Source organism: Perca flavescens, chromosome 8 (assembly GCF_004354835.1).
Source record: "Perca flavescens isolate YP-PL-M2 chromosome 8, PFLA_1.0, whole genome shotgun sequence".
NCBI classification, from domain to species: Eukaryota; Metazoa; Chordata; class Actinopteri; order Perciformes; family Percidae; genus Perca; species Perca flavescens.
In genome coordinates, this window is record NC_041338.1 from 31,029,814 (window position 1) to 31,047,771 (window position 17,958).

Sequence of the window (17,958 nt, forward strand, 5' to 3'; positions counted from 1 at the left end):
GCATGTAGGGACCCTCATTAGTCTACCGTGGAAGTGTGGTGCTATTTTGAGCCTTGTTAGTGGTATAGAAATAGCAGTTTCTTTTTACTTTACCCTTGCCCCGACGACTAGCGTTATAAGCTAATTAGCGGTTTGTGATAAAACTGGTCACATTCGATTAGCATGAAAACCTATCCCAGAGAATGGTCGACTCAGTACATTTGTGTTTTTAACCCCTAGGTTCATTTTGCGCTGGATTTGTCCTTTAAGGTGACTAGCTACCTGCTACTAAACCTTACGTGTTACTGATAATTACAGGCTTTTAGTTACAATATTGTTATTCAACATGGAACTACAAAATGTGCACACTGTCAGTGCGTTTACATGCATAGCAGTAACCAGGGTATGATCTTCGGGTAATGCCAGTTCTCCCCGTATACAAGAGCGGGGAAGAATAGGAAGAATGACAGGAGTAACTCTACCTCCGGTAGAGTAGGTGGTGCTCTGCCAACGCACAACTGGCTTTTTCTTCCGGTTGACCTATGTCAAAATTACACAAACCAATCACTAAATTAGTCAAATTGAACAACTTCATAACTCTGACTCTGTAACCAGTGTCAGGTAGAATTAGCAAAGTAACTTTGTTAGCTATTTAATATTAAAGTTAGCCAATGGCCGCAGCGGGAGCTGCTCGGTCCCTCCACTTTTTTGCTGAGCCACAGCGTTGACAGCCCCGGAGATGGACAATCGGTTTAGCCATCTACCGGAGTTCACTGCTGCCTTAGCGGGGAGTAAACCAGATGGACCACAGGCTCTTTGCTGCCGATGGCCCGATGATTATGGCAATGCTGTTTTGTTGTATGGTGTCACAGCAATGACTACGACTCACAGCTGTTCTCTTAATACATCCATGCTCACAGCGCGCTGACGAATTATGTCCGGTTCAAAATGCACTCCAGCGGAGTGGGGAGGGGCAGTTGAAGCCTGCGCAGACGCTTAAACCGATCATAGCCCAGTTAAGGTGTATACAGTACATGAAGGGATACCCCGGTTACTGAAGGAGTTCTCTACCTCTGTTAACCGGGTTATGAGAACTCCGATTTTAACTGAGGTGAGGTGTTTACATGGCATTTGAGAAATCGGGGTATTGCCTTAACCCTAATATAATCTGTTTTTTTTAAACTGCATCTAAACACACTGAGTCACTTCTTTGATCCAAATGAATAGCTGGGAAAATAAAAGCATCTTTGCATTTTGGTGTGTTGATTAACTGTTTTCTGTGCACATATTCACAGTGTGTTGCTAACACAAAGGTGTGAGTAACCTGATCTGATAGCTACCAAAGTGCTATAATTCTCAACCTACAATTTGGCACATATTTTATGAAGAAAAGTAAATGTGAGAAAGGTAAAACTGTGAACTCGACAGACTGACACACCAACACTTTGTTATTTAAACAACCTTTTTTTTCCGGCAATTCTAAACAAAGTGAGAGGTAGAGAGACGTAAAACAAAACAAAAAATGCTTCTGAAGAATGTTGTTCTATTAAAATGAAAAGACACAGTCAGGTTCGGTAGTGAGATGTGTGTTTTTGACTTCTGGGCTTGGAGATCCACATTTCCAGAACCCACGGTGGACACGGTGCCTGTAAATGTTTTCTGACAAAAAAGTAAGGCTGGTTAAAGTCCCTGCTGCATTTGATTTGACCAGACTCCCAGGGAGCACAGCTTCCTTTTGAGTCAAGGCAGGTGGACGGAGCAGAAGGTAGGAGCGTGGGAAGATTTCAGGTGGGTGATGGGTTTGTTCGTAATGGAACATGGCAGTGGTGGTGAGATGGTGAAGAAGGGGTTTGTGTGGGAGGGACAAAGCCCTGAGTGCAGGACAACAGTGCATGCTTCTCTTAAACTAGCACATGCTCCATTTATTAATAACAAACAAATGTACACTCTGATGTGGCACTAGGTGCCAGAAACGTATTTTTTGTACAAAGTCACAACCTCCAGTTTCTGCAGCCGAAAAAATAGGAATCTAAAAGGTTTTCACATTGATCGGTATAAATTTCCTCCTGAAAAAAATTCTCCACTCCAGTCCTCAGTTTTGTAAACATTTATATATTGAACGACATGATTTTGTGAAAGATAGAGGAAGTGGAAATAGAAATAGCCGATGAACAGTGTTTCCAAAAAGGGCCTCGGCGGTATGGACCCGTTCGGTCTGACAGCTTCAAGTGGTCCGTTTCTGTCCTGTCCACGCTTCCTGGTGGAGGTAGGTGATCTCAGACCCCCACCAAGACCCTTCGAAACCCCCACCTTTGTCCACTAAGGGAAAAGTCCCGTCTTCTAAAAAGTGGAAGCATTACACTTAAGGTTATCCACATCATGCCTTCAGCTCATGGAAAAATCTTCCCGAAAGTGCAACATGAGAGAGCGAGCGAGGTTCGCCGTGTGCTCAATAGCTTCCAGTGAAGAGTAGGAAGAAGAAGAAGCAGAGAGAGGAGAGGAGAGACCAGTAGAGTCGGCTGGCCGGCGTTGGAGCGAGGCCTCTGCCTTTAGATCCTGCTTACCCGTCTGCAAAGGAGGGGGTGGACAGCCGGTGGTGGACAGGGGGCGTAAGGAGGTGGCAGGGGGCCGGGTTTGATCCCTCGGGTCCTCATGTAGGAAAGGAACTGGTCCGGGATTTCGGCAAGCACTTCTTTAGCCAGGCGAGCCATGCTGAGGATGTGGCTTCCCCGTCTGTCGATGTAGTCTCTGAAAGGAACAAACTGTGGAGAGGAGAGAAAACAAGGAGAGGAAGCAGTTAGAGGAGAGGAAACAAAGAGAGAAGACAAGGAAAGGAAAAAATGAGAGGAGAGGAAACAAGGAGAGCAGAGGAAACAAAGAGAGGAGACAGGAAGAGGAGATGAGGAGAGGAGGGAAAACAAGGTAAGGAGAGAAAACAAGAGAGAGAGGAAACGAGAGGAGAGAAAAGGAAACAGGAGAGGAGAGAAGAGGAAACAAGGAGAGGAGAGGATATGGTCAGATAAAATATCAGGTAAGAGAAATTAAAAGAAAAGAACAGAATGAAAAGGACGCAGAGGAAAAGATAGATATAGTTTAAAAGGAACAAGACAGCGGGAGAAAAAGATAGAGAAATGGCAAACCGAGAACAAGAGCACAGAGGAGGGTAAAGCACCATGACCTTCTCCATTTAATGATAAATCCCACATTTCTGTGAAGACATTCTGCTGAGTAACAGTCTCACAGCCAGCCAGCCAGCCAGCCAGCCAGCCATGTCTTCTTCGGGAATACTCTGTACCTGAACAATGTCCCTCTCTGCATATCGTCCTTGGGATGAGACCCTCTCCTCGTCCCCATCCAGCTCGATCATTTCTGAGGAGGGAAGCACATCGGTTACACTCTGTCAGGAGACTCCAACAGCCATGTCAAAGCTACGCTGAGCAAACACGGCATGCAGTTTGTGTGTTTTAATCTGCTGAAGCCATTAGCGTGCCACTGGGTTACATTTCCTTGGAGTGTTGGTAATGCCAAACGTGGCATGAGTACACAGAATTTGCGTCGCTGAGCGTGAAGCCATCGGGCCGTGAGTTGCACACAACCGTACACATGAAACATGGTAGAATATGTGTAAGCAGAGCCAGCGATGTGCACCACGGGGACATCATTCAACCATGCACACTGACTTCATAAGCGTGACAATTGTTGAATCCCGTTGACTTTGCGGGCTAATTGCTCATCGTGAGTGAGCTTGTTTTTACACAGGACTGCTCCGTAAATTGTAAACATGACAACACAGGAGAGAGGTGAGAAACGTGGCCATCGTCCATTAACAAAAAAAAGAAAAGCACCACCTTTAGTCTGATAAATGAGAATTTTCACATCCACTTAACCTCAGAGTCAGTGGAGGAGGAGGAGGAGGAGGAGGAGGAGGAAGGGAATTAAGGGGAAGGAGAATGGAGGAGAGAAGAAAAGAGCTGCACAAGGAAGGGTTGAACCATGTAGGAGGCGAGATAGGAAGTAGAATGAAGGCAAAGGATTACCACATGCAAATAAACACACACAAAAGCACCTGCCTACCGTCAAATTCCGCTGGTCCAACCCCAACTATTATAATTGACATGGGCAAAGACGCAGCCTGTAAAAGGGTGGAAAGAGACAAAATAGGCTCATCAAAGGCGGGGAAAGAAGCAACGCTCATTCTTTTCACCATTTGCTATCTTGAACGCCACAGGCTATAAGTGAAATACCCCCGCGAATTACTGTACTAACTAAGCTAACAACCCATAGAATGGTAGCTCAACAGCAAAATGAAGTGCTATTGTTAAGACAGACAGGGTGTGTCCAAATCCCTCTGCAGCTTGTTTCATAAAGCCTCTCGTCCGGCCAGAGTTCTAATTTCATGCATCTACAACTTTGTCTAAATCTCCCAAAGCTTGACAGCTTAAAAATTACTCCCATTTACATCTTTCCCTGCCCGGAGCTGCAGCCGCCCTGCATCGCAATATTGTTTATTAAATCTTAGCTGAGTGGGACAGCAAAGTACAGTTCGAGTGATGAAGGATGATTGAGGGTTTTTTATTGTTTCATAACTTCCAGTGGTTATTAGATGGATGCCCAAATTGCTTGAGATATGAGGGGCATGGATCTTATGAGGGGCATGGATATTCAGCGGGCTACTAAATACAGTAATTACTCTAAAAATCGTACTTTACAATAACATTACATCCCATAGAGGCGTTGGGGAGGGGGCTAGGAGAGGCTGTGTGATGCAGAGCATCAAGAGGCATAAAAAGGCATGAAAAAATTGTTAGGGGAATGACTCCCTCCCCCCCTCTTCCCTCACTCCTCTCATTAGTGAAGATGAGGGAAAGAAAGAGAGAGGGAAGCACTAAAAGAAGACAGCTTTACATATTCTTATTGTTTGCGTGTTGGTTTATTAGAATCTCCGTTAGTTGCTTCATCATAGCTGGACCTCCAGGGGTTCTCAGATGTTTGACAGTAAATTAACTGAATTAATATGAGCATACAGTACATGGACTGCTGATGTCCATGATACTGTAAATTTTTTTTTTTTTTAAAGCATACATACATACAGTACATAGATTGAGTTTATATCTAAAAGTGTACATTGACTATGGACTCCTTGGTCTGTGCCATGTCCGTGATCACGCCGTCAGAGATGATGAGCAGGATGAAGTACTGTGAGCCGTCCGTCACCGCTGACGCATACCTGGCATGGAGAGAGGGGGGGGGATGGGGAGGGGGTCAAATGAGCAAAAGAAATAAAAGAGAGGCAGACAGAAAGACGGCACTTCTTTTAACATTATATTAACATTAAAAAGGATATTCTGAGTTTTCTTTTCTGCTGAAATCTGCCTCTCTATGTCATTTAGAAAGGACACTCCGCTGATTTGACACATCAAGACCAATTAACTGGTCACGGGGAGTACTACTCAGCCTTTGAAACAGCTGTAAATTGTCTTCTGTGACTCTGGAAGAGCTTTCTAAAGTCTGAGAAAATAACTCTAAGGACGTCATCACATTATGTTGGCTTAAGCTTGGAGGCTAAACATTTTTTTTAACAGAAAGCCTGAGTTATAAACTGAAGGCAGAGTTTTAAGACATTCGGGAGGATCTACAGTAAAAAGAAGTGTGGCTTTGTGGGAATTGTAGGATCCATTGTTTTTGGAGCTTGACCCATACTCGGGACTAAAAGTCAGGATATCACCACTTTATGGGAGTATGTAATTAACTTGCTGGAGTAACCTTATATTGCACCCTTGTCTCAAATCACATTCATTGCTTCTGCAATTACCTTATTACAGTGTACAATATTAGGCTATTGCCCCTCAGTGATCAATAAAAACAATTTCATTGAGGATAATGGTCCAATTACAGTGTTAGTATTGGTGCTGTGCCCAAATAATGTATGTCATGCAAAATAAGTATGTAAGATTTTCAGAATTTAAAGCATTAAGTACATAGTTATGTGTTATGTGTTTTATTCTATTAAAAAAAAGCTGTTTTTTAACATTTTAAACAGGATGTATTGAAAACAGTATGGTTTATGCTTTAAATAGACTGATAGACCTTAGAGTCAGGTCTATTTATTAGCTCTAAACTAACACTTAAAGCAGTTTTCTGTTATGTAACCAGAGTGAAAACACTCTTACGCACACGCAGTCAAGACAGACAATTAGGAATCTGACGTGACTGTAATTTCTTTTTTCTTTAGCCATGTCTTCCTAGTTTTTAGTCAGATGCTAACTGGGATGCAAGAAAAAATGTCAGACTTGTTCTGACAATAAAACATCATCATCATCATCATCATCATCATCAGACGTGAGCGCTGAACAATGCAGCTATTCTCAGGGTGAGTGGGCGGCCGGCACACACAGTCAGTCTTGAGGATCATGAGACAAGATCTGGCAACAGGGAACGTCAGGTGGAAGTTGGAAAATACTGTACTACAAAACAGCACATTACTTTTTATCAGTCTATTTGAGTAAATTGAGAAAGTGCTTCTTACAGTTTCTGGTAGTAAATATTTAAAATAGGGGGAGAGCTTTTTATATAATTTGTTGCTCCAATAAAAATTTAACTGCACTTGAGGACCCACATGTCTCACGTTAATGGTCTTTTTAATAGTGAAGCACTTGTACGTATTTTCTACTTGTAAGGATATCTACTGTATAAGGATTCATTTACTGTTTATTTGTGAAATGGTGGGTGGTGAGACATTTACTGTTATTCACAGCACTGTTTCTTGTACTGTGTACTGGTATTTTCTATTTTGTCAGATTTCTGTGGTGACTTGTGCTGCAGCACAGCCTTAAAGCAGCCCATCAGTCATCCTGCAGACTGGTCACCTACTAAAGGACTGTTCCAGCTGTCCAAACCACCACCGTGATTATTGATTCTCTTTAGGTGATGGAGCTATTAGCACATTTATTTTAATCTCTCCCTTTGCGTCACAGATCGCTGTCCAGCAGCCCACACACATGGCTTCAATTTCCCCGGTGTGCTCCATGACATTTGCGTGTGTATCAGCCTACATGTTTCCACGTCCCTGGTTGTGATTGTAGTGGACCTACCTGGCCACATGGTTAATAACAGGGGAGAAGTGGGTGGGTCCGTAAAGACGCACAGACTTGAGACTCTGGTAATAGGCCTCCATCACCCCCTCGATACCACTGCAGTATGGGTTCTGTGGATTACCATTCTGCACAAAAACAAAGACAAAACCGTTAATAAGTGTGGCAGAAAAGTACTGAAATGTAGATGTAACATTTCTAAAGTGCTCTGAGAGAAGATTCAGACTGTCTAGCCGTAAAGATTAGAAAACCTTGGGGTGGCTCAATTTCTTGAGATACACTTGTGAGAAACTTGTTTTGACTAGATTTTACAAGATAGATAACAATAGCCATAAACGCATATAACACATATTTATGACTTTGCTCTCATAGCAGCTTGGGTATAACTAGTGGGTAGGGGCTTTGGCAAGCTGACACTATACTGGATTTGATGTGTGGAGTCAGCTTCCTAGTAAAGATCCATTGAAGGTAGAATATTTAGTGAGGATGACTTTACTTTGTAAACACAGCGCTCAAAGTTAGCCCTTCCTCTCTGACTCAACGGCCAGGGAGAGAGAGAGAGAGAGAGAGAGAGAGAGAGAGAGAGAGAGAGAGCCTACAGCGGTGGTCAAGCAAGCAAGAGAGTAAATGAAGAGAGGGAGCAATAAAAGACTGTTTTCCTATTGTTTTGCAGTGATAATTCAATATTTGTTTCTGTGTGTCTGTGTCAGTTATTCTAGTATGTTGATATTTATTTATTTATTAGAAAGATGAATCATCGCATTTTCGAGGGGGGCCTTAAATATGAGACGCTGAGGGGCAAAGTGGCGGTTGGGAATGAGAACAGGCTACACACTCTGCGTGTTGTTATTGGTTGGAGGTTAAACCACACACATGGGGCCCAAAGGCTCTTAGTTACCGCCCAGAAACGTCCCACACACAGCAAAATACAAAGAAAAGAGAAAATGCAGGCAGAGGCAGGGTCTCTGCTGATACAGACACACACACTTCTACTGGGTCATGAATGATGATTGAGAGGGATTACTTTTGTATTAGTCTATACATTGCTTTTTGATGAAAGCACTGCATATTATACCCTTTTAGTATCTCATGTCATTTAAAATTACGAAGGCCATAATTTTGCAACTATATAAAATTATGTATTTTTAATGGGGGATTTATAAGCTTGAAGAAAAGTTGATGTTTAACAGCCAACTCCAAAATGATTATCTTTGCCTACTAATCCCTGTCAGTACAAGCTTTGTTAAATCAGGGATAACATTTGCATTAATGATCTCTTTACAGCTGCTGCAACACAATTCGGCAGAGTCAAGAAAGCCTTTTGTCTTTATTAATCCCGCTTTGAACCTTTATTTCTTTTTCTTACCTTAATTAAGATGAAGACACAGGCAGGATGTTATTTTACTTGTGTACCAAAGCAAATCAAAAGTCAATGGCCTTATTCTGTTGTCTATGAGTTTGATTACACTTTAATGTCATTTCTGGAACTCTAAAAAAAGCAAAACCTCACAAGCTTTTCTCCTTCAGGATGATGCTGTTTGTCTGGAGTATATTTAGCTACTTTCCTGATTTAGGTGTTCTCTATACACCACCAGGTAACAGTTAGTTTACATACAGCGAGTCACCGTCATTGATTTAACGTCAGCCAGCTAATATTTTGAAAAATGTGTTAAATATATTCAAGGGCATTTAGAATAACTTGAATTACATCTCTGTGGTACAACCGGGATCTACTGTACAGACATTTTAACACTATGCATCAAAGTTAAAATGAAATTGAATATAGTTTGTTTTGATATTCAGAGACAGTGGAGCTAAGATGAATAAGAAGAGTACCACCCTGAAGGAGAATTTGTTTTTATACATATATAAAGATAAATATAAGATTTGATATCCCTTTATGAGAAAAGAGCTGGGATGGAATAACATTTTATTTTCAAAACAGGCTTGTTTTGGCTGCAAATTACAGGATAACAGGATTACATGCATACTCAGACATAAAAAATGGCCACCCGAGGGCCAAAACATCAATAATGCTCCAATATTATCAAAATATATTACCTATTATAAGAGGTACTAGAGGTTTGGAAGACCTTAAGGATGTTTAATCCAATTATGAAACATTTTACTTATAATTTCAGGGAAATGTCTGATTCTCTTGTTGCAGCACAACAGTAAAGAATATCCTGGGGCGAGCCATTTCACATTTTTAACTCTGCATGAGGAAGTGATACCATGAAAAGCATTGTGGTCCTATCAATTGTGGTAAGATACAATTTGTTTGCAATAGAGGTTACAAGAAGACAAAAGATGATGATAATTTCTCTTTAAATGAGTTTGTCGAAGAGAAGCTCATCAACTGGCTTCTAAAGTAAATCCTTGTTTTTAAGATGTTGAACCAGAGTTGTTGCAGTGTTTTTGTATTTCTGCAGCCTCCGCATCCTTTGAAAAACAAATATCAAAATTGATGTCTGGTTGACTGGTTTTAAGATATCCAAAAGAAACTCACAAAGAAGCAAACATTTCATTATTTAAGATACCCATATGTTTTGGGCTTTCTAATTATCTCAGTATGAAACCATCTTGACTAACTCTGCTTGGTTGAGTACAAACTGTGCACATGAGACTCCTTTGCTTTGTAAATGGAGCTTGAATAATTACGTCAGATTCAGTGGTGGCTTTCTCCCACTGCGGCTACGCAGCTGCAGCCTTCCTCTTTAAGAGCTGACTAAGTTAAATCTTTAATGGTTAGATTAATGCATATGCGCCTTGTCTTGAGGTTTGGCGCCTCTGGGAAGGCTGTTATCCAATGCTGAGCAGCTGTAATGGCTGTAAATGCCTCTGGAGCAACATCTGGAAGTGACTTTAGACCAGGGAGAGGATTATGTGTGGCTGAGGAGTGATCAGGATGTCTAGAGCCCCGAGGTACTTGACATTGGCTAAGCGGTGTGGTGTGGCTGGATGGATGGATGGATGGATGGATGGATGGGTGGGTGGGTGGAAGATGAAGATAAAAAAGATGCATGGTTGAATGCTAATGGTGTTGAATGGAGGACACAGCTAATCCAGATCCTTAATGCTTACTGTGTTATTATATCTTGATTAAATTTCCATAAAGAAATGAAACTATCTTTGTTACTTTAGTAGGACTTTGACCAACAGTACATAGATTAAAAAATAGACATGGTGTGTGTACAGCCAAAACTTAAACAGCTCATTTGGCTTCCATCACCAAAGTGTGTGCAGACTGGTTGGCTGAATTTGTTGTAGCGTTTACCACCCACCAATAAACCGTTGCCTTTACAGTAACTGGTCATCTGTGTATGAGAGTGACTTGCTACATGCTGTGTGTTTTCAGTTTACTTTACCAGATATATATATATATTTTTTACATAGTTCTGGTATAATTTTATGTTAACAACTTGTCTTGATAAACATGCAAGTTGCATGTGCGCTCACTGTGACAGACAAGCTTCCGCCAGCTGGCATTGAAGCCATTACAAGTTATGCTCAGTGCCATATTCAACAGCAGTCTGAGAACAATCCAAATTTGTTTTTATACTGCCAGTCCTAATCTTAATGTTGTTCAAATTAGCACCACATTTTAAATGAAATTTCCAAAGAAATTGTCTTTGATTTAACTTAATATTTAACGATAAATATCTAAACTATAAAATGGATTGCCATGAAATTTGGTACAGACATTAATGTTTCCTAGAAAATAAATCCCAAATAACTGACTTTTTCTTTAGTGCCAACGGCAGGTCAACATTTTCAATTATCTATGATCAAATACGTCCACATCTACCAAATGGATTAGCACACAATTTTAAACAGACATTCATGGTTCCCAGACAATGTATCCTCATGACTTTGTCCAAAGCAAAACGATGCCTATTGTACGTACAGCCTCACAGAGCTGCAAGGCTGTGGAGTTGTGTTTCATTTGTATTTTCCTACTTCCATTATTCAACATTTCAAGAAATATTAGCATTATAAGCACTGGAAGAACAGTGTCACTTCCCTGCTTTGTGCCATAAAGCAGTATTTTATGCTGTAAATCAATACTGCAACTTCCTGCCAAATCTGACCTGGTGATGGCCTCTTCTTCCTCATGGTTTTGTTTGGTTAAGGTAAATAAATGAAGAGGTATTTGCATGTTTTACGTAGGTTTATGTAGAGAAGCAGCATGTACCTATATTTGGAAGGATAAATGATTGGAAGATTTGTGTGGATAGCTGGATGTTTGGATGATGCAAATGATGGGAGAAAGTTGTTTCCTCACCAGGGCAAACTCGTGCGAGACCCGTCCGTCTGGGGGAAGCTTGGCACCAAAACCCAGTGCAGGAAACATCTTGTCGCTGTCGTAGTCCTGGATGATCTCTCCGACGGCCCGCAGTGCCATGGCGTAGTCGTTCAGCTGGTATGGGCTCATGTAATGGAGCGAGGTGGGCTGGGACGGGTTGCCTGGGACCCGAATGGTTCAACACAGTAAAACACACATCAGCATCAAACTGTAATTATGCCTGCTCCCCCTGGGCTGTGACTCATATGAAAATAAAAAGAAAGGGGAGTGGGTGGAAGGGGGTTAAAACGCAGACTGGAGTTTTAGTTACACAAACATTTCTCTAAGGCACAGCTGCAGTGGAGGCAGAAATAATCTTACTGGTTGCCTCAAACCTCAGTGGGTGGTGTGAGAAACCGCAATTTCTTTCAGTAAAGCTAAGTTACATGAAGCCACTGTTGCAATTTCGCAACAACACTAACAAGATGATGAGCTACAGTGACCTGCTGACCCTTTAAAAACTTCTCTCCCACTGTCATAAACGAATGAAATGACATGCAATTACTCAGAAATCACGCAGGATCGTCTGATAAAAAATTGTAATTTGCAAAAAAAAACTACTCTTTCTTCTTCTTTCTTTTGAAACTCAAAACGACAAACAAAGAATGACACAAATGGTAAAAACGAAAGCTACATTTTGGTTTGTCTTTCATTTTTGGCCACAACGGGGAATTAAGAACAGATAAAGATGAATACATGTAAGGAAATCCAAAAATTTTAACCACAATTCAGCTGCAGATGAATACACTTTTGATGCTCTGGTTGAGTATTTGCAGCATGCATGACAGTATATGAGGGATTTAATCAAAATAAACTACAGCTCCCATGTTCATCATAAAAAAGAACATGTTACCCAGTGTAACGTTGCATCTTTAATGGTTTATTGAACAATAGAGTGCTGCAGCAATGAGTCCTAAAATCCATAAATTAGTTAGCATATTTTCACTTCAGGGTCTCTCGTCTCAAAGTCAATGGGTTTACGAATGGGTTTTTGGTTAGATGCCGGAAATAAGGTCTGTGGTTAACACAAGCTTACGAGATTCTCACGTTTTGTTCTATGACATAAAATACATTAGTAAATATCTGCTAATGCTAGCTAATTGCTAATGAGTGGTTAAATGAGAAAACAGAGGTTGTTGGGGACATTAAACGTCATCATGCCAAGGACGTGAAATCACTTGGAAGCTATTGAACAGAAAAACAGAAACTTTATTCTTATTCGTCACATACAACTGCAGTGAAATCATTTGTGAAAATCGCTGGACAAAACGTCTCATAACCTTTTGTTTGCCACAGAGTTTATTTTCTGAAATAATCCAAAGTAAAAATCCCAATGCTTTTTTGTCGAGGGAACCAGGGCAAAACTAACTTCTGGTTGGCTAACAAAAATGCATCATCCCTACAGCACTCTGTAATGGAGCTCTATGGCTCAGAGTAGCAAGATACATCAGGCTCAGATTACACAGCCAATACTTAATACTTGTCCTTTGATTTGCAATGAATGTGTAAGGACTGCTTTGTGCAATATTATAAAAGACATGAGAAAGTTGTTATATTCTGACACAACTTCAGCATGTTCCCAATTTCCAACAAACAAACGAAATGACGTAATTATCTGCATAATATCGGACGGGGATGTGGAAAACTTATTTGATGGCAGGAACGAAAGCCACCCATTTCTCCTGTGACATGATGATGTCTCCAATATTGTATTACCTATATTAACTTACTAATCATATCTCACTAAAATGAGAACATCACTCATCTGTGAGAAGGTCTTCTGTGCAGAATTGCTCGTTTTGCTTGTTTTTCATTAAATTGTTGTCACTTAATAAATGTACAGGCTTCATCAAAACTGACTACATGGCGACAACGATCTGAATTGGAAATTTGATCAAATGTGGGTGTAATCAGTTTCCGTCTACACTGAGGCACAAATTGTACAAATTGTGGTTAATAGAGAACTCCAAACGGGATAGTTTTCAAATAATTGTCCAACTTTCATCTGCTTTGCCTTTTTTCTGTGAAGTGTTATTAGAATAAGTCAATTAAAACTGACTGATAAGGAACCACTAAGGAGTTCATATCAAATAAAAAATCAGAGTGTTAACCACCAACGTTTTATCTGTTCCATACACTTAAGGGATCTCAATGATAAGAGCAAACGCTTTAAAACACTTACCATTTGATGCCGTGAAATCAATTGCCACTGTGAAATTAATTTGAGTCCTACAAGAGAGAAAAAAAATAACTTGAAACCATCAATCACGCCACATTATATCACAGCATGTTTTAAAGCATGCAGAAGCGAGCAATTAAGCAGCGGGTTATCGGCAGCTGTCAGTCTTAATATTGGAGCTAAGAGATAATCCTCTCAGCTGAGTCTCTGAAGTCACATCACATTACAACACCACAACTGCAAGGGACTCTGGATTTAATGATGACAGTAATGCTGGTGCTTCATCTCTGCAGAGTCATATGCGGCCATTTATTGTGAACTTACCCGCCTCGGATGTAGTCCAGGAAGGAGAGCTCAGTGTCCACCAGGCAGGACAGGAGGGTGACCTGCCAGTCAGGAAAAGCGCAGGAATAAGACGAGAATCACTTTTTACAGTATGAACAGAGACTGTTAATGTAGCTCCGGATTCTCAGATTAAACCAATGATCATACATTCCTAATTGTGTCATGTTGTGGTGGTAAAAGCAGGTGCCCGCTTGCTTAGCTTGATTAACTCACTCAAACACAAGCACGTCTATGAGGCTAAGTTCGTGTTACACAAATCAAATAATTCCGGATTCAGCGCTTGCAAGCAAAACCTGTTTAGCATGGCCGGGATAAACTGTTTAGGCCCAGAGGCAAAAACCTGCTGTTGGGCCCGCGGCAAACTATACTGTGTAGATGAAAGTTTCATACATTTTTGAACAAAGACCCAGAAACCAACCAGTACTCCTACACTGGAATACTAACTGGCCATGGGTTTGCTGTGTCAGTTAGTTAAAGGTAATTTGATGCAAACATAAAGAGTGAGATAGTTTTTCGTCAGAAATAAAATGCACCATGTGTTTAATTACATTTTAAACTAAAATATTAAAGGCCTCATGAAACGGAAGTCACAGCGCTATTTGTTTTCGCATATTTACGCATTTCCGGTAAAAACACAAAGTTAGGGAGGGACTTGTCTCGGATATTGATTGCTGTTTAAAGTAGCAAATAGTGCTGCTGGGGCGTTACGCTCCACCCTCCGCAGCCAGAGTGACAGCAGCTAAACATGGAACTGCAGGAAGAAAGCCTGACTTCTCGCCACGGCGACGCCACAGGACTTAAGTGGCGAATCGGACAGGCATGAAACAGAGGAAGAAGACAATCATGAAGTTGATAATTTTGTTGGAGTGAGGCCATACATGTTCAACCCAGATTCGACGCGGGCACTATTAGAACTAGAGTTGGATAACATAATAGACACAGTTGAAATTGTACTTCAGCAGTAATATCAAATGTAATCAATTTTGGGGCCCCTCGAGGTCTTGGGTCACCTAGTTTTGCAAGCATAGGCACAGCTGTGTCAGTGCTGCGGAGATAGTTCTGGCTACACCGCTTATCTATTCTGGGATACGGCGAAAAAACACTGGCTTGTTTGTATTTCTTTAAACCAATTATAACCTTACTAGGCGGCGCTAACGGTGCCCTTGCTAAATATTTAGCGGAGATAAAGGAAGGGGATAGCTATGTCAGGCTCTATCCCAGGACTGTACATCTGGTAAACCAGACTACAGTAAGGGTCACCGGGCAGTTACAGCCTTAAATTGAGAGTTGGGATTTTTCAGCCTCCACTGTACAATGTGTGTGGTACCAAATCTGAGTTTAAATGAACATTTCTCATTGTTGCAACAAAGATTACAGGCACAGGAAGATCCCCATATGAAGGTATTCTTTGGCATGAAAGACAATGAGACATAAAAGTGTAAATAACGCAAAAACATATAATATAAATAATAACAAGTATAAGTATTTGTGGAGGCACCTAAATTTAGTTAAAACCTCAAGGCACATATAAACAAAATGTGTTTGAAATAACCGGGACAATTTGAGGTTTGAAAGTGATGTCATATATTATATTTGCGTTTCCCTGACGCTGTCGTTTTGACTGTCAACTGTGTTGTTATTGTATTCAATCCAGAGGTTAAAAATACATTCATAAATAAATCATATAAACTCTTTTAGCAATTAAGTGTAAGGCCGGCTACACACTGGCTGCGTCGCGTGAGCGTGTCAGCTGCGTGGCGTGTCCGTTTATATTTCGGCTCCCATGTTAACAGGTTAGAGCTTTTTATACATTATTATAAATTTAAAAATTATTATTATTATACAAATACATTTTAATAAATGACATGTTGATGTTTTGAAAGTCTTTAGATTTTGATATAAATGCAGATATGAATGTAATTTAAAAACAAAATTGATTTTCTAATATTGCACCTGTCAATACAGAACGAAATATTCTGTCGCGTATTTTGCCGTCAATCCTGCCGAAGTTGTCTTTGCTGTAATCAAATCAGTATATATGTATGTTTAACATGGTATTTCATTTTATCAATGGGAAACATCCATGTGTCCAGACAAGGCTAGCAGCAGCAGCGCCGCGTCAGACACGTTTCTGGTGTGTAAAGACATAGAAAGATCCACACAGCTGACACGCAGCTGACACGCAACAGAAACGCCCCGCTCACGCCACGCAGCCAGTGTGTAGCCGGCCTAAGTGAAAATCTTCTTAAAACTGCACAAACTGTTGACTCACCGTTCCTGAGTTTTGGTACTTTTTCTTCTTCTTTCCTTTTTTCTTTGGATTTAGCACCTGTGGAGAAAACACAAGTTTTGTTGTGTGTCAGTGTGCAGTGGGTGATCCTAACTCATGTCATCTTATTGGTTCAATCGACATCCTCTATTCAGCTGCATAATTAAAATAAAGTAGGGAATTAGCTTTGTTTAATTTCTGTGTTCACTATATATTATTTCACGAGACACTACTTCCAAAAGACTGATGTCATTAGAAACCTCAAACATCTCTCAGAAAATGCTCACGTCCCTTAATTCTTCCACAGGATGTTTGAGTTTGATCATTTTATTTTGTATAATGTGTGTCCTGATCACGGGAATATTCAGAGTTCTGAGTTCTCGTGTTGATGTTTTTTGACAGGTATTTCACTCAGGCCTCACTTACATACAGTAAGCTGCACCGAGGCGTTTTACACTTTGTCTAAAGTTGAAGTCCTTTGAGCTAAATTTGGGTAATGTCACAGACACTCCTTCAATGTTTGCCTAGAATCTGTACCTCAGATGTGTAATGTTCAGCAGTTTTGCAGAAAAAAAAAAACCATTCATGACAAATAAACAGAATGAAAGGATTAAAGAGGAGGTTGAGGAAGTCTGGAGAAAACCCAGCGCAGAGCTGATTTGACAAGAGAGGAGATGACACGAGTCTGACGAGTTGTTATCACGTTACGTCACGCGATTAGAGAGAGAACGCCCTGCTCTTCCTGCCTCTACAGTAAGTGATTTAGGTTGTGCTTCATAAGCAACTTAACTGACTCTTGACCTTCAGTGATTTATGGTTTGCTCACACACAGCTGGTGTAGAAATGAATGGACCAGGTCAATGAACTGCACTGAGCATGAGAAGAAGAAACAGAAGTCAGTCTTCTGAGGAACTGGATGCCAGGGCATAGCATCCTGTTAAATACTCGCTAGAGGCAGGGTTTAAAGTGGGATTTTAGCATGTGGGCAGAACCCTAAGATCCAGCGTAGGGGAACGCTATTTCTAACAGCACACTTATTCCGTTCTAAAATTTAACACAAGTTTATTTAAATATTTATCAGTTACTTTATGGAAATCACATGAACCACCTTCATGTCCACCGCACAGCACTTATGTAAAAAGAAAATACGTCACTTTTAAAGGCCTGTTACTCCTGTCATTTTCCTCTTCGAAAACGGTGGAAATGAACACCAGGAGCAAAAACGGCAGGAGTAAAGTGTTCATTAAAACAAAACAGCCAAGCAGACAAGGCTGAATTGCCTCCTAAGTTACAATATCAATCAATCAATTTTATTTGTCACATGAAATCGTACGAGGTACAATGACTGTTGCTGGCAAACAATGTAACAATATTTTAAAGGCTCATTTTTTAAAGTCCAGTTCAGTGCTCACTCACATAAAACGCACCAGGGTCACAATAGCCTACATCACTTCCAGCAAACTTCTGCGAGAACAAAACAACCAAATATTCTCTAGTCTAGCTTAGCTAAAATAAAAAAAAAGCCCAAAACTGTTTTCGATTTGAATCCCATTTCCTGCATTTCTACATACATTTATAGGGACTATGGTGATACAAAATCCAGGAAATAATAAAGTTGATCATAATGATAAATTCTTCTAGAAAAAATATTTCTAAACTATGTAGGCAAGGCAAGGCAAGGCAATTTTATTTGTATAGCACAATTCAGCAGTAATGCGATTCAAAGTGCTTTACACAAGACATAAAGACA

The 17,958-nt window shown here is 40.6% G+C and overlaps 1 protein-coding gene across 2 annotated transcripts in view; it reads right to left on the reverse strand.

Moving 5' to 3' along the window:
- Positions 1-219: 219 nt before the first annotated feature.
- LOC114560674 (copine-8) overlaps positions 220-17,958 on the reverse strand; it is a 71,027-nt gene continuing 53,288 nt past the window's right edge. The window contains exons 12-20 of one of the 2 annotated variants that reach the window (XM_028586209.1): positions 16,212-16,268; positions 13,919-13,980; positions 13,598-13,644; positions 11,356-11,537; positions 7,071-7,198; positions 5,104-5,206; positions 4,054-4,111; positions 3,275-3,348; positions 220-2,741 (exon numbers count right to left, since the gene is read on the reverse strand). In XM_028586209.1, coding sequence (XP_028442010.1) covers positions 2,529-2,741; positions 3,275-3,348; positions 4,054-4,111; positions 5,104-5,206; positions 7,071-7,198; positions 11,356-11,537; positions 13,598-13,644; positions 13,919-13,980; positions 16,212-16,268 — 924 coding nt within the window. In that variant the 3' untranslated portion in view covers positions 220-2,528. Of the gene's footprint in view, positions 2,742-3,274; positions 3,349-4,053; positions 4,112-5,103; positions 5,207-7,070; positions 7,199-11,355; positions 11,538-13,597; positions 13,645-13,918; positions 13,981-16,211; positions 16,269-17,958 lie in introns of those variants that run through there. The other variant, XM_028586211.1, reaches the window with a different exon arrangement.